The sequence below is a fragment of the Meleagris gallopavo genome, chromosome 1 (genome assembly GCF_000146605.3).
Source record: "Meleagris gallopavo isolate NT-WF06-2002-E0010 breed Aviagen turkey brand Nicholas breeding stock chromosome 1, Turkey_5.1, whole genome shotgun sequence".
In the NCBI taxonomy this organism is placed as follows: Eukaryota; Metazoa; Chordata; class Aves; order Galliformes; family Phasianidae; genus Meleagris; species Meleagris gallopavo.
The window spans coordinates 138,469,447-138,484,627 of NC_015011.2; the positions used below are offsets into that span (position 1 = coordinate 138,469,447).

The following is a 15,181-nucleotide window of genomic DNA, read 5'->3' on the forward strand; positions in this document are numbered from 1 at the left end:
TTTTTTGGAAAGAAAAAATAATTTACAATTTATTACACATTCTGCTTAGCTCTGCATGTGTTTCTTTTCTCCTCTTCCTCTGAGCGCATCAGAAAGGAATATAGAGTTTGTCTGTGAAAACTCAAGGACCAATGCATTTCAACATCACTCTGTACTCAGGTAAGTATGCAAATTCTGTTCAATATGCTGTCTTATCTGCGCATACACATGTGAAAAAATGCACACATTTCAATTTTTCCTATTACAGAAGAAACACTTTTATTCCAGAGAAAGTAGTCTAAAATGAAGCCATAATAATTCCTATTCTGCTGTGTTCAAGTGAAGAAAATTCCAGTTATATTTTCAGATTTGCAGGAAATTATGGCATTCTTAAAATCAACTTGCTTACTTGGTCAGTAATGCTATCACAACACCTATACCTTCAAACCAAACTTTTTTTTATTTAAAGAAACATAGCACTGACAGGATAGTTCACAACAACAAGGGAATTAGGATGTATTTACCTGCAGTAGCTTTTTCTGAGTCATTCTTATTTCCCATTCTTTTTCTTCTTCCTCCTCTGAGCTAAAAATCACAGCAGGAAAAAAGACATTTCCTCAGGTAAATCAAATTTGTATTTTAAGCAAAAAGATATTAGCTTTCCCTCCCTGACACTTAGGAAAGAAAAACCAAAATACACACAACAGCAAAGTACACACACACAAATAAAATAGCTTAGACTGAAGAGGACTTCAGAGATATCTAGTTACAATCCCTCAGCTGTGGGCAGGGTTGCCACCCACTAGATCAGGCTGCCCAGGATCCTATCCAACCTGGTCTCGAACATCTCCTCAGATAAGACAACCTCTCCAGGCATCCTGTTCTGGTACATCACCATCCTCTGAATAAAAAATTTCTTCTTAACATCTAACCTAAATCCCTTTATGATTTAAAGCCATGCCTCTTATCCTGTTACTATCAGATCATTTAAAAAGTCAGTCTCCCTCCTGCTTGTAAGCTTTCTTCAAGTACTGGAAGGCCACAATTAGGTCTCTCCAGATCTTCTCCAAACTAAGGAAGCCCAGCTCCCTCAAACCTTCTCCATAGGTTAGGTGCTCCAGCCTTCTGATAATCTTTGTGGCTCTCCTCCAGATCCACTCCAACAGCTCCACATCCCTCCTGTACTGGGGGCCCCAGGCCTGGACACAGTACTCCAGATGGGGCTTCACATAGGAAGAGCTGTGGTGGTCAATCACCTCCCTTGCCCTTATTTAAGATATCACATATTTGACAAATATGTCTACTTCTGCTCAGTGCATCTACACCACTGGATGAGGGGACAATAACCAGCATCCAGCTGTCACATATCAGCTACCCACTTGAACAGTCAGGTTCATTTACTCTCATAGATGTAGCCATAGAAAGTGAGGGAGTACTCTGTGTCCTCAACAAGAGTTCAGGGTAGAAATCTAATCTACAGGCTGAAAGCTTGTTCTATTAGTTACTCTAGAATAAATAACTAGAAGGCTTCTGGATCCAAGCTACAATCCAATCTCTCCAAAAAGAAATTGAAATAAAACACAAACTGAAGATATGTTACATATTAAGGAATCATACAGGTCAAAAATCTTCCAACAACTTCAAAAACAGTATTTTATATTCTTATCTGAGTTTATTACAATCATTGAAGCTATTTTTCTTAACTCTACCTACCTGTTTTTCTCTTCATCCTGTAAAGAGGGCAATACATAAATATCATCAATTTCTTCTCTTCGAACTTGTGTAATACTGGGATAAACTTCATTGCTTAGGGAAAAAAAGAAGACAACAATGATTTTTAGCTACATGAAACTTAGCTGCCACATATAAACAAAGGCAAAATAATTTTTATTCCTGCCTTTTGCCTGTAAGAGCAGCTTTGATAGCTTGTCTCTTCAGAAATGTTTTCAAGAGTTTCTCTGCAGTTTTCCTGGAATCACTGATGGCCATTTCTTTTCTGTGTCTTCGCTTTGCCTGTGAACAAAAAACACCAGTTAATTTTGCTGGGTGCTGCAGATATGCATCAAGTGAACAACTCTTAGAATTCTGCATGCTGAGCCTATGAGCAACTCCTAACTCACTCTACATAGGCATAGCCTTCAAATCCTCTAAGGCTGGGTCAGTGGCCTCCGTGGGACTCAGTGTTTTTCAGCTTCTGGGTACAAACGCCTGCAAGAGTCATGTTCAGATCCATTCTGAAGTAGAAGTCAGTCTTTTGCTGTCATCCACCTCTCTACAATCTAGTAGGTGTGAAAACCAAACTTGAAAATATATCAATCAAAAGGGAGAAGCTGCATGCTCCAAGAGCTGACGAAGACTGGGATTATGAAGAACATCTGCACAACAGTGTGCTTCAAGCCCTCCACCCTCATGGCTGAAGCCATGGAATCCAAGGAATTTTAAAATGGCTACTCAGTATCAACAGACATGCACATGTATTTTATATTGCAGTGACTCAGAAAAAGTACATACCAAGGTCTGTCTCTTCAGAAGTGGTGCTTCCCCATCAAAAACAAAGACAGGCCGAATTCGAAAGAACAGCAACTTGCAGAGTCGATTAAAAAGAGTGAGGAGATGAGCATTTTGTATAGTATTACCATGACGATCTCTGACTCCCTTTATTGCCTGGTTCAACCAAATACTGATATCTTAAAGAATGGTTAAGAGGAGATAATATGATATAGACGTGAGATTGCATGTTAACAGTTTCTATAAAGTGCAGATTTGACTGAGTGGCTTACTGTTCCATGCTTGGCCTACTGAACCCACTGTTAACCATATATTTGTGAACTTCAGAGAAGAATAAATCCTTGCTTCTCTTGCCCTGGACAAAAAGTAAAATTGAAACTGCTGTGCAGCAAGCATTATCTCCTCAGTAATGTTTATAAATAAAAGAAGAATAACTTATTTCCACATCTTTCTAACATTTTTCTAGCATTTAACCAAGTTTATACGATAGGAAAGCTCATACAAAAGTTAGAAACAATTATCACAGAATAATTTGAGTTGGAAGGAACCTTTAAAGGTCACCTAGTCCAACTCCTTGCAAGGAACAGGGACACTTACAGTAGATCAGGCTGCTCAGAGCCCTTTCCAGACTGATCTTGAATGTCTCCAGGCATCCACCACCTCTCTGGGCAACCTATTCCACTACTTCATTCACTACCCTTATCGTAAAAACCTTTTTCTTTATTTCCAATCTAAATACCACTAAAAATGGTTTTAGTTTGAAACCATTTCCCCTTGTCCTGTCACAGGAGACACTGCTAAAGCCTATCTCCTTCCTTCTTACAGCCCCCCTAAAGAGCTGCTTTCAGGTCTCCCTGGAGCCTTCTTTCCACTAACATGAACAGCCCCAGCACTCTCAGCCTGTCCTCAAAGGAGAAGTGTTCCATCCCCGGTTCATTTTTATGGTGCTCCTCTGGATGCACTTGAGCAGGTCCACATCTCTCTTGTGATGAGGACTCCACATTTGGACAGAGTACTCCAGGTGAGATCTCAACAGCACATAGTAGAAGGGCAAAATATCAAAGTATTGTCACAATTTAAAATATTTTTTTTTTAAAAAGCTGTTCATATAGAATTAAGTGAAGTGGTTTGAATAAATTCTCTTACAAATTTGGTTCCTTAGCCTTACTTTAAAGGATACCAACAGCAAGAATTTTTCCTTCCAGTATTTCTGGGTTTATAGGTCTTCCAGTGCACTCCAGCAGTTTCCAAAGTCCTTGAACTCCCATTGCCCTTTCTTAGCTACCTTGAGAGAGAAGAGTCAATGAGGTACAATTCAATGTATAACCCAAGAACCGTATGAACAGCTGAAGTTTTACCATCGAAAACTCAAGAGCATTGTTACCACAAATAACCCAAAGCCACTAACGCCGCCCCGTCGCTTCGGATGGCACTCTCAGGGTTTAACACAAGAGAACCCTCAAATGTCGGTCAAGCGCGACGCAGGTCTGCGCTCCCCGCGGCCGCCCGGTACCGCTTAACTGGTCTGACCCCAGCGAGAGAGCCGCCCTATGGACGATCTTCAGCGCGCGCAGCACCGCTCACCTGGCAGCGCGGTAAGAGTCTGGGGGCGGAGTCCGACGCGAGAGGGGGACACCCGATCCAGGCCGAGAAACCCCTCACCGTACGCCGGCCTCCCGCTGCGGGTGCGCATGCGTGCTCACCGCCCTGCCGCGCTACCCGCCGGGAAGGGGAGCTGGCGGGGTGGAGCCGGGCGCCATGATTGGGGGGGTGGGGGGGGCCGAAACCGCCTTATAAGGATCTCGCTAGGGAAGGGGGGGGGTCAACCTTTTAAATAGTTAAATTCCCGGTCCAAATTCAGCTTGCAGAAGGTTCACCTGGAAACCGCCTACGTTTTCAAAAGCTTTGTTCAACCATCAGCTTGAAAGCTGTAGGATGCTAAGTAGTAGAAGGGTATGCAGCCTTCTGAGCAAAGCGGTCCTGACCCCAGGGTTAGTCAGCTAAATAGGCTGGAAAGAAAGAAGAAATTATTCTTAGAAAGAGTGGTGAAGCACTGGCACAGACTGCCCTGGGAGATGGTGGAGTCACCGTCCCTGGAGGTGCTCAAGAACTGTGTGTGTACCTAAGCACACAGGCAGTGGGCATGGGCTGGTGGTTGGACTTCATGATCTTGCAAGTCCTTTCCAACCTTAATGATTCTATATGCTAATCCAGTCCTTCATTTACATAGTTTCCTGAAAGGCTTCCATAAATGTTTCTTCCCAAGACAAAAGAAATAAGACAAAATAGAAAACAAATTTTATTGAATGAACAGAAGTCCGAAAGTCTCCCTCCCATTTTTGGTTAACAATAGCATCAACCTACAAAAACCCTGCATTACATGACAAATCATTTTACGTAAAAAATAAAAATCCTTGAGCAGGTATGAACGTCTGCACACAAAGTTACAACTGCCGAGATGCATTTGGGCAAACAATTGAATAAACCAGAAAGAAAGGAAAAAAAAACAAAAACGACTGCACATGGACACCTGAAAAGACTTGGATTGTTTGCTGGCATAGAGGTATATCATAAGGGCTGCCAGCAGTTTTCGGCACTTGCATCACCTTCATACAAAATTAAGAGAGTAGCACAGAAACAGCAGCAGTTTTAAGACTGAACAAGAAAAATAATTGCCAGCAGAACACTCTGTTCAGCCAGCTCATTGGGCTCAGGTTAAATGCAGCTTTATAAAACTGATTTTCACAAGTTTGTGTTATGAAGTCACTGCTCACCAGAGCACACAGGATAGGAAATCTGTTTCTGCATCCACAGAGCAAAAGCAGTAAATGTCCCTCTTCAAACCTTCCTTGCCACCAATTCTTCTCAGTCTAAAACAGGTATCTCACTATGGGAAAAGTAACTGGGATCTACCTACAAAACAGGATTATCTGACTCACAGAATTCTAATGACAACTAGATTGAGAATATACATTCATTTTGTTAATCTGACAAGGTTTTCTAACCTATGTAATTTCTCTCTTTTCAGTGGATATCAGCAGCCTTAACAAAATGGAATGCTAAAAAGGAAGGCAAATGTTTACTTCTATCCTTATACCATATGCAGTATAAGCCTTTTTATAAAGTCATATAGTACATTTTCATGCTTCTGAATATCAAGTATTTTCAATGAAATCTGTTTGTTGCATTGGCTAATTTCAATCTGCTGTTTTATTCTCACAGATCAGGATATAGTATAGTCATTTCAAAATAAGTGATTGATTTAGCTGTCATATCTGCTTTTGATTACAAAAGTACAATAATCTGTGCTTATCTGTCAGTTCATCTATCAGATGTCATCCACTGCAACCATATAATTCATAACTGATTTAAGGATTACAAAGCTGTATTTTATACCATATTTTCTATTCGTATGTATCCTAGGACTAATAAACCCCTACTCTGTGTTGATTAAAACTAACTTTGATGTATAAACTCTATTAACTAAAGTTCATTCTAATCATCTCCATCATAATCATTATAGCTCTGATACCCGCTGTTCCTTCTCTCACGAAGACTAGATTTTTTCCATGTAGATTCTGGATGGAAACCAGCACTGAAAGATCGACCCAGTCGTCCATGTTGTTTTTTAGAGATATTGTCTTCGCTTTCAGATTTGGCAATACCTTGTCCTTGTGTTAGGGATTGTTTATCCTGTCTGACACTTCCAAATGGAATATTCCAAGGACCAAATCTTTGCCAGTTAAGTCTCTGAAAGGCGATGATGCAATGAAGATTTCCTCCAACCTAATAAAATTTAAAAAGTTATTACAAATGTGCTTTCATGCTTAAGTAAATATTTGAAATAAAGATCTTTCTAGGTTACAGAATTCTTAAAAAAAACCAAAAAAACCATCAGCAACAAACAAACCAACAACTATAGCAACACAAAACTATACCCACAAAACAAAAAACTTTGCTCAATCAATTCTGATAATTTCCCAGAGGTGCTGGAATGGGTGGTTGAGTCACCATCCCTGGAAGTTTTCAAGAAATGTTCAGATGTACTACTGAGGGACATGATTTAGTGCCAAAATAATGGTGGTAGGTGGATAGTTGGACTAGATGATCCTGGAGGTCTCTTCCAACCTTGGCCAGTCTATGATGCATCTGTCTTCTTTCTTATCTTTTTAAATAATCCATTTTACTCCTCATGGTTTAGTACAACCTATCGCTAATACAACCTATGTTCTGCTAGTCTTTCTACTCTCCAGCCATCTTCACACAAATTGTCTGTTCTGGTCTCTTGTCATCATGTTGACACCATCTTCCATATTATCTCCACATTTCAAGTAATCTCTCCAGTGTATTATTTCAGACTTTCAACCTGCAAATTAAAAATAGAGTCCCCTCCCCCACACACAAGATAGAAGCATATCTATAGGAAAGAAATACAGTAATATATATAGTTATAATGGTACATAAATAATACATAACAATATAAAGTTAATAGATGCACATGCATTCTTCTGTCTGATACTCTACTGTATTTTCTTTCCAGACTACATGTAGCATCAAGAGGATTCAGAGGATCAGTCTATAATTTATCTGTAGAATATTTCCATACTTGCTGCAGCTGCATTTTAAGCCAACAAGGTTAAATATTTTTGCCAAACATATGGTATAGGCAGACAGCCTAGCATATGCCAGGCTACTGTTAAATCATGTCTTGCTCTGCAAGTAAACATTCGTGACTGCATGCAGGTACACACACTTGACTTTTTCCTTCTGCAATCACTTCATACAAAATTTTTAATTAAGTATGAATAGGTTTGCCAGAATTTATCACAAATTTTCTTCCTTCTAATTAGCATTTATCTTACCTTCTTTGTTTTCCGATGCTGCAGTCCTCTCTCTAGGTGTCGAATATCTAGGTACTCTGGATTTTGGGTGTTTAGGTCAGTGACAATATCTGCCCACCTACAAAGTAAGATTACTACTCAGCTGAGAATCTGAAGCCTCAAAACCATGCACCTCTCTTACATACAGAAGAATAGAAATCTGAGGTTTTAAACAGTCTTAAGAGGAATTTAAAGATAAGCAAATGTGTAAAAATATAAACACCCCTGTATTGGAGACATCAAGTTAGATATAAAAACTTAACTTTTAAATGGAAGCGTTCACAGATACTGTGCTGCTCTTAGTTAACAGCTTCCAAAATGAATAACTGCATCACAAGTCATTTGATGAGTTGGCAAGCAACACAACAACTTTTGAAAGGAAGAAGCTAAATGTGCTTTTGGCAAAGAGAAAAGTTCCTTTTATTCTATTATACCTTTTGCTGTTGTATTGCATTTCAGTCAAATCCTTGTTTTCCTTATCCACTAAATGTTTCTACTAGATAGTTTTACCCATGAACAGAATGGAAGAATGGGTTAAGTCCCACCTCTAATAAACTATCAATTCAATCATTCCCCATCTACTCAGCTCTTCAGTTTCATAGTTCTTATTAGACCAGAGCAAATAAATATCCCTGTATTTTACACATCTTTATGTCTATATACCACTTTTTCAGTTTTTCAAATGTCAAATTACACATTTCTCTTTTATAACACCTTCCAAGTTCGGAAAACAGATTCCTGTCCCAACCTTTTTCCCATCCTACCTAATACACAGAACTTTTTGCTAGCTTTTGGTGGGACTGAGGAATGACTGTTTTTACCATGGTGACATCTGTTGTATTACAACAAGTTTGCATTTCTCATTTGTAATTCATACACCACAGGACAATGTTTGTCAGCAGGATGCATAGTATTATGTTTCTCAATACAGGAAACACATACATAGTGTGATTTTTTGTTTTGTTGCACTTAATCTCAACAGTCCAAAACATGCAGCTATTCACAACTGTGGATAGTCACATCACAAATCAAGAAAAAGACAAATTGAGTTTTAGGTACTCAGATCAATCTGTCTGTCTATATCAGATAAGTTCTTTCAAATAATCTTTCAAAATAGTTGAGAGAATAAAGAAAAGAAAAAGTAGTTTTGTGACTTCCTGCCCTCCCAACAGTTCTTTTCCTAATTCATTAGAAAAACCCTACTGCATAATAAACTGGCCTGCATGGCAGAACATATTTGTTAAAATTTTTGTTTTGGCCAAGGAACTTCTTTCCTGAGAAATATTATTCTTTTGCACTGTTCCTTTCCTTCCAGATATTAATACTAAGCTCTACAAAATAGAACATCAAATAAAGCTGAGAAAACTGTTTAACAGTTATATTTGCCATGATAAATTAAATCACTGAAACTTCAATACAGAACCCTCTAGCTGCCCTAATCTGTACATCTAGTTTACTCACCAACTTCTAACGAACCAGACCTCATCATGAATATATTGGTTTTATGCATCTATAAACTAATGATGCAGCAGATTACAGGTTGTACCTATATCTAAACTAGATCTTGAGATATCCAGTGCTCAGTCAAGGTTCACACAGCCTACAAATCACAACTGATATGATCGCAGGCACATTACGTGTCTTCTCTGCTGACTGGTATAAGTTGTCACATCTAAGAGAAACAGGCTTTGGTTTTCCTCAGTCCTGCTACATCTAAAATTGCAAAGCTAGCCCTGAAGTCAAGATGAAGCTTCTCATTAAAGCAACTGCTTCTCTTAAAACTACAGTATATTCATTCAGTAGAAATGAATTCAGCAGAAAAGTCTGTTAGTGGCCCTTAATAGATACATAAAAATTGCTTGCTTTTTAAAAATGGCTAACTTAAAAATTCTTATGAAATGACATACCTTTTACAGTGTATCGTTGGATGTTTTCTGCTCGGCTCTCCAATTAAGATCCAATATTCTACTTCTTGCTGCAAAACACGACCTCTGTTCAATAGAAGATATAATGATAGTAAGACTTATTGTGCATACTAAAAAGAAAGAAAGATTAAAATCTCCATAAAAATTACAGAGATTTTATATATATCTAAGCAAGACGGAAGTACTACTGCTTACTATTCAGAGAAAAGACAGATCTTCAAAATAGCTTTACTTAGTTGAAAGGCAATCTAGTGTAAGATCTAAATATAAACATACCTACAAGAATAGAAATAAGAGTTGTGAAAAGCCATGTGAGAGGGGAACAAACACTTTACCCCCCAGTTTTGACAGAACCATCAATTACCTCCTTCCACTATTTTTAAACTACAGCCCACCTAACAGTTATTATTAAAAGAAATAGGGTAACATATAGGAAAATAATTCCTAATTTCAGTCACTTCCTCCTGAGCACCTAATGTAAAAAAAAACGAAGCAAACCAACCCCTCAACTGATACTAATTCACATTTGTTTTCATACTAATTCACAGTTGCGAGCAACTTTCCAGAAATTCAAGGCCTGCAGTAACTGTTTCAGGGAAAGTTTGTGACAGACATTGGAGCAGACAGATGAGATACATAGGCCTGTGACTTCCTGTGTGTAATTATCCAATGAAAAGCTACTTCAGTTTCAATAGTAACAAAAGCTGACATTTTTCCTGACTAGGTAATAAACAGTATAAGGCCTTACTGCTTGCAACTATTTGCTTACTTATTCCTAACATTCCCTGTAAAGTAACAATGTACTCCATCATCCCATACCTGGTAAACTGAGACACAGGATAGATTGACTTACCTAAAATCACAACGGAAGTCTGTGGTTGAACTGGGAACCGAACCCAGGTCTCCCGAGTCTAAATCCAGCAACCTAAGATCATAGGAAGTCTATGGTTGACCTAAGAACTGTCTACTAAGCTCAGCCTGGCAATCTGTCTACCCATTTCACTTGAAGCTTAAATGTCTCTTAGTATTACAGTTAATCAAAAGCTTTTCTATAACTAGAATGCAAAAAATTATACAAGAATTACTACAAAATCTAATACCAGTGCCTCTGGAGTACTAACATGATTTTTCAGAGCAAGATGTTAGAAGACAGAAAGAAAACAGGATGCTCCTATGGTTTGAGCATCAGCCTAAAATAAGGTTGTAAAAGCTCCTTGAACTCATTACTTCATATTACATCTTTAGGAGAGATCTGTTGTTAAGAAATCAAATATTGACTTAAGTAGTAACAGTAGTGACTGAGAATCCATTTCAATCATGGGTAAAATACTATAATCACTGCTTTTGTTCACTACTAAGCAACATAAATTCAAACTAGATTTATAAAGCATCAGAAATTTCCACACACTGGATCACACTACTTTTTTTTAACTGCACTTTCAATCTAATTTGCACATTTTATTTATTACTTTAACTCTTTTACTCTTCCAGTGCATACTCTTAGCAAGTGATGGAGTAAGCAAGTCATTAACTGTTCAGTAATCTTAAGTAGATTAATGTGCTGAACTTCTATTTGGGCTACCCTTTTCACCCACATAGCATGTCACTGATTGAAACTTCAATTTAAAAATAAAATAAAATGAAACCGTAGAAAAAAAAAAAACACTACCACCTTATATATTCTTTTGTTCATATACTGACGAGGGAATTGAATGCACCCTCAGTAAGCTTGCAAATGGCAGCAAGTTGGGAGGAAGTGTTGATCTACCTGAGAGTAGGAAGGCCCTACAGAGAGATCTAGAAATGCAGGATCAACAGGCTGAGGCCAATTGTATGAACTTCAAAATGACCACGTGCTGGGTCCTGCATTTTGGTCACAACAACCCCATGCAACGCTACAGGCTTGAGGCAGAGTGGCTGGAAGGCTGTATGGAAGAAATGGACCTGCGGGTGTTAGTCTATAGCCAGATGAACATGAGCCATAAGTGTTCCCAGCTGGCCAAGAAGATCGATGGCGTCCTGGCTTGCATCAAAAATAGTTAAGCCAGCAGGACTAGGGAGGTGACTGTCCCTCTGTACTCAGCACTACTGAAGCCACACCTCAAGTGCTGTGTTCAGTTTTGGGTCCCTCACTACAAGAAAGACATTTGAGACCCTGGAGCATGACCAGAAAAGGACAATGAAGCTGTGAAGTGTACAGAGATAAAGACTTGAGCAGATGAGGGAATTGGGATGCTTTAGCCTGTAGGAGGCTCAGGGGAGACGCCATCACTCTATAAAGTTACCTGAAAGGAGGTTTTAGTGAGATAGGGATTATCCTCTTCTCCTAGGTAACAGTGATAGAACAAGAAGTAATGGCCTCAACTTGCACCAAGGAAGTTTCAGGTTGGATATTAGGAGAAATTTATTCTCCAAAGTAGTGATGAGCCATTGGAACAGGCTGCCCTGGGTAGTGGCAGAATCACCATCCCTTGAGGTTTTAAATAAAATAAAAAAAAGAGTAGATGTGGCACTGAGGGACATGGTTTAGTGGGCATGGTAGTGATGGGTCACCAGTTGAACTAGATGATCTCAGTGGTCTTTTTCAACCTCAACGATTCTATGAGTCTATAGAAATTTTCATTAATCCTTTGGTTACAGCCTTACACTGGGAACAGATTAGATTCAGGTGATGCACCCATACAGCTACCGCTCTAAATTCTAGAAGCAGAGTTAACATTTCTTCATTTCCTGATGTGTCACTACATATTTCAACACAGCCAAATCACCGACTGGTTGGTAAGCAAAGTGCAAGACTGAGGCTCACCTCACACCAGTGACTTACACTCTTCATTACATCTTCTTTCCTGCTATTGGGATCTGCTAATTTTGTCAGAGATTGTTTTCTTATGTTCATTGATACCATTACTAAATACTGATCAGCAGATGAACCTTGAGAAAGTGCAACAGAAAACCTCTGACACATACTGTTCACAACCACTTAGAGACAGGAAAAACAATTTGAGTATGATTCTGTAAATGATGTACAAAGAAGAAAAACTACTCTCAGTATATCATATTGTAGCAAGTTAATAACATTACAAAGTCTCAGATGAAGTTCGCTAGAGCTGAAAAATGTCAATCTTGAGGAAATTTGTGGTTTTACGCAGAATTCAACCTAATATAATCAATGTCATCAATTTCCATTTAAACCTATATTTAATTGAAACTCATATTGATTGTTCCATTATTTTATCCTGAGTAATGTCAAATTACTGACAAATCTGAAATTAAAATCATATTTTTATTCTAAAACAACTGTCATATTACATTTTCCCTGGTCTTCAAGAAGTATTTCAGCATTACAATAGTCGGTTATAAAAGCCAAACATACTATGACAGAAACCTCTTCAAGCTTCTCACCACCTCTCTTTTCAAGATTCCTGGTAACAAATTATTCAGATAGTTTTACTTCTTTTTCTAAGCTTTACACTCCAATTTTGCCATCATTCTTAGTCAACACTGCAAACATATATAAGTCCGTTAATAAAAGTACTACAAGATCCCCTGTTCTCACCATAAACAAATATTTGTTTCAGCATTTGCAGATTTCATCATGTCTATTCCATATTGGATTAGTACCACTGCAAAGCTTTTTACTTCTGGTTCCTAAGTCATACATTGCACTTCCACCTTGCCTTTTTTTGTTGTGTGTGTGTGTGTTGTGTTTTTTTTTTTCCAGACTTGCTACTTGTCCTTCCTTTAAGTAACTACTCCATACAAATACACATCTTTCAGTGACTTCTAACTACCACTGATGGTTTTCTGTTTAAGTTCTCTCAATCTAGCTTGCTCAGCTGTTTTTAGCTTTAACTCATTTCTTTAAGAATACAGAGTGTTTCGCTAGTTCAGACTCAAATGCTTTCACAACATACACAATATTACTAAAGGAGAAAAATGGTATCAACTTGCAGTAAGCTTTTCTGTACATTTGTCCACTAAAATAAGCATAAGCATCCAACCTTACCTATATGCTTTACTAGCTTTTACTGGGGTTGCTTCAAATCCAATTGGACAAAAATAATGGTTTTGGCAATGGTAGATGTAGGCCATTGATTCATCTTTCAATCCACGTGTTAGCTTTGCAAGAGCCCCCACAGCTACAAAAGAAAGTTGATGTTACAGCTCGGAGTGCTTTGGATCCAGCAAACATATTCAACAACAACAAAGTTGTACTTCCTACTATAAAATAGTCACATCACTTATTTTTTTTTAAATTAGAGTATGTGCTCTGACAGGAACATGCAAAATAGTGTTGATTCAAAACTTTTGACCTAGTGTTTTATTTCTGTCTTGGTACAAAATAAGTTAGCACCTTCCACAGACTGTGCTAAGGAAGTGGAATATGAAGTATGTAAATACATCAAAATCATACCAACCTCAGAGTGAAAAACCTGTTCAGAGTATCTAATCTAAATCTCCACTGTCTTAGTTTAAAACAATTTGCCCTTGCCCCATCGTTATCATGGTATACAACCATCACTATCAGTGAGAACAGCTTCAGAAAATTATTTTTAGAAATACAAAACGTTTAATTTAGTTAAATTTAGTTATTATATTAATACTCTGATGTTGTACATTCTAAATTTTTATACACAGATTTCCAAAATGTTGAAATAATAATAATTTTTAAAAATTGCTGCTTCTCCAATATTACAGCAAACACAGCCAGGAAACCTGGCTACTTTAAAATTCTACAGCACAGGATATCTTAATTATTTTTAGATTTCAAATGAAAGCGTTCACAAAATATGAGAAAAAAAATGAAATCAGAAAACATCAGGCAATTCGGAGCTACTTGATAGATTACCTGAAACAGAAGCAATAAATAATTTGCCCTGCCAAATGCAGTACACTGCAGATTTTTTTCAATTTATATACAGGAAGGTGAATGTTTTAGGATTAGCTACTTACCAGTTTCTCCAGCTGTCTTGTTCTTTCCATGAGGTTTATACAGAACATACGAGCACCCCTTGATATGGAAGTGATCATTTATTTGCCTAAACCATCTGAAACAGTAAGTTTAAAGATTGCAGTAACTCAAGAATTATTAAATGCAATTTTATTTTTTCCTCACTTCCCTGCTTGACAGTTTAGAAAAGAAGTTACAGTGTGCTACTAAGTACCCATAACACTAGTATATGAACTGCAAATTACCACAACACAAATCATTCAAGGAAGGTAAATAAATACTCAAAGCTTTTTCCTTTGCTTTCTCAGACCTTTTATGGAACGCATAATTAGCAAAGCATTGGATTTAGAAACTTAGCCCTATTCTGTTCATCCCTTTTGCATCTAATTTTCAGTTATTCAACCTTCAGAAAGGCCCAAGCTCTGTATTGCCAAGTTCCAGCCATGATTTGTAAAGCACACAGTAGGAATCTTCTAAAACATTAGAAGACAAGAGACTTCAGTAGGACTTTCTGCATATCACACTGGGCTTCTGTCATATACTTCATGTTCCCAAAGCATTACATGAATCCAGTGCCAGAACTCCTCACAGCAGCAAGTGACAGCAGGTCTTTCTAAAATATTCACTTCATCTTGCAGCGCTAGAAGATTCAAATTCATATTCCCTCAAGATAATATCTCAATCATAAAATTATGTTAGGATGAGTTTGTCTCTCAGCCCTCCTGTTTTCCAGTCAGCCATATGTTTAAAAATTATTTGACTAGGAAAAAAAAAAACAACACTAAAAAAGTGCTTTTCTATAGCACTTTGGGCACTCACAGGCAAAAAGAAAGAATGCCAAGTTACACTTTCTGCTGTACAGACTGTTACCATAAAGTGGCAGAATATCCTATAAGCTTGTTCTGTAAGGGTTGACATATTCCTAAGAGATAAAAAAA

General features: G+C 37.9%; 2 protein-coding genes across 4 annotated transcripts; both read right to left on the bottom strand.

The window, feature by feature from the left end:
- Window positions 1-473: 473 nt before the first annotated feature.
- On the bottom strand, window positions 474-4,166 carry LOC104917418 (DNA repair protein complementing XP-G cells-like). 2 transcript variants are annotated; one of them, XM_010728621.3, is made up of 6 exons: window positions 4,072-4,166; window positions 3,668-3,768; window positions 2,491-2,666; window positions 1,877-1,992; window positions 1,693-1,785; window positions 474-564 (listed from the first exon to the last, which is right to left on the bottom strand). In XM_010728621.3, exons 2-6 carry the CDS (start codon window positions 3,753-3,755, stop codon window positions 489-491), a joined length of 549 nt encoding a protein of 182 aa, XP_010726923.1. In that variant the 5' UTR covers window positions 3,756-3,768; window positions 4,072-4,166; the 3' UTR covers window positions 474-488. The 2 variants fall into 2 exon arrangements, with proteins under 2 accessions (XP_010726923.1, XP_010726922.1); XM_010728620.3 differs by having other exon boundaries at window positions 3,668-3,772.
- A 607-nt stretch (window positions 4,167-4,773) lies between these two features.
- On the bottom strand, window positions 4,774-14,363 carry LOC104917419 (basic immunoglobulin-like variable motif-containing protein). Of its 2 annotated transcripts, XM_010728622.3 has the most exons (6): window positions 14,246-14,363; window positions 13,299-13,431; window positions 10,146-10,217; window positions 9,275-9,358; window positions 7,350-7,446; window positions 4,774-6,273 (listed from the first exon to the last, which is right to left on the bottom strand). In XM_010728622.3, the coding sequence occupies exons 2-6, from the start codon at window positions 13,382-13,384 to the stop codon at window positions 5,983-5,985; spliced, it is 630 nt and encodes a 209-aa protein (XP_010726924.1). In that variant the 5' UTR covers window positions 13,385-13,431; window positions 14,246-14,363; the 3' UTR covers window positions 4,774-5,982. The 2 variants fall into 2 exon arrangements, with proteins under 2 accessions (XP_010726924.1, XP_031413612.1); XM_031557752.1 differs by lacking the exon at window positions 10,146-10,217.
- Between the last annotated feature and the right edge of the window lie 818 nt (window positions 14,364-15,181).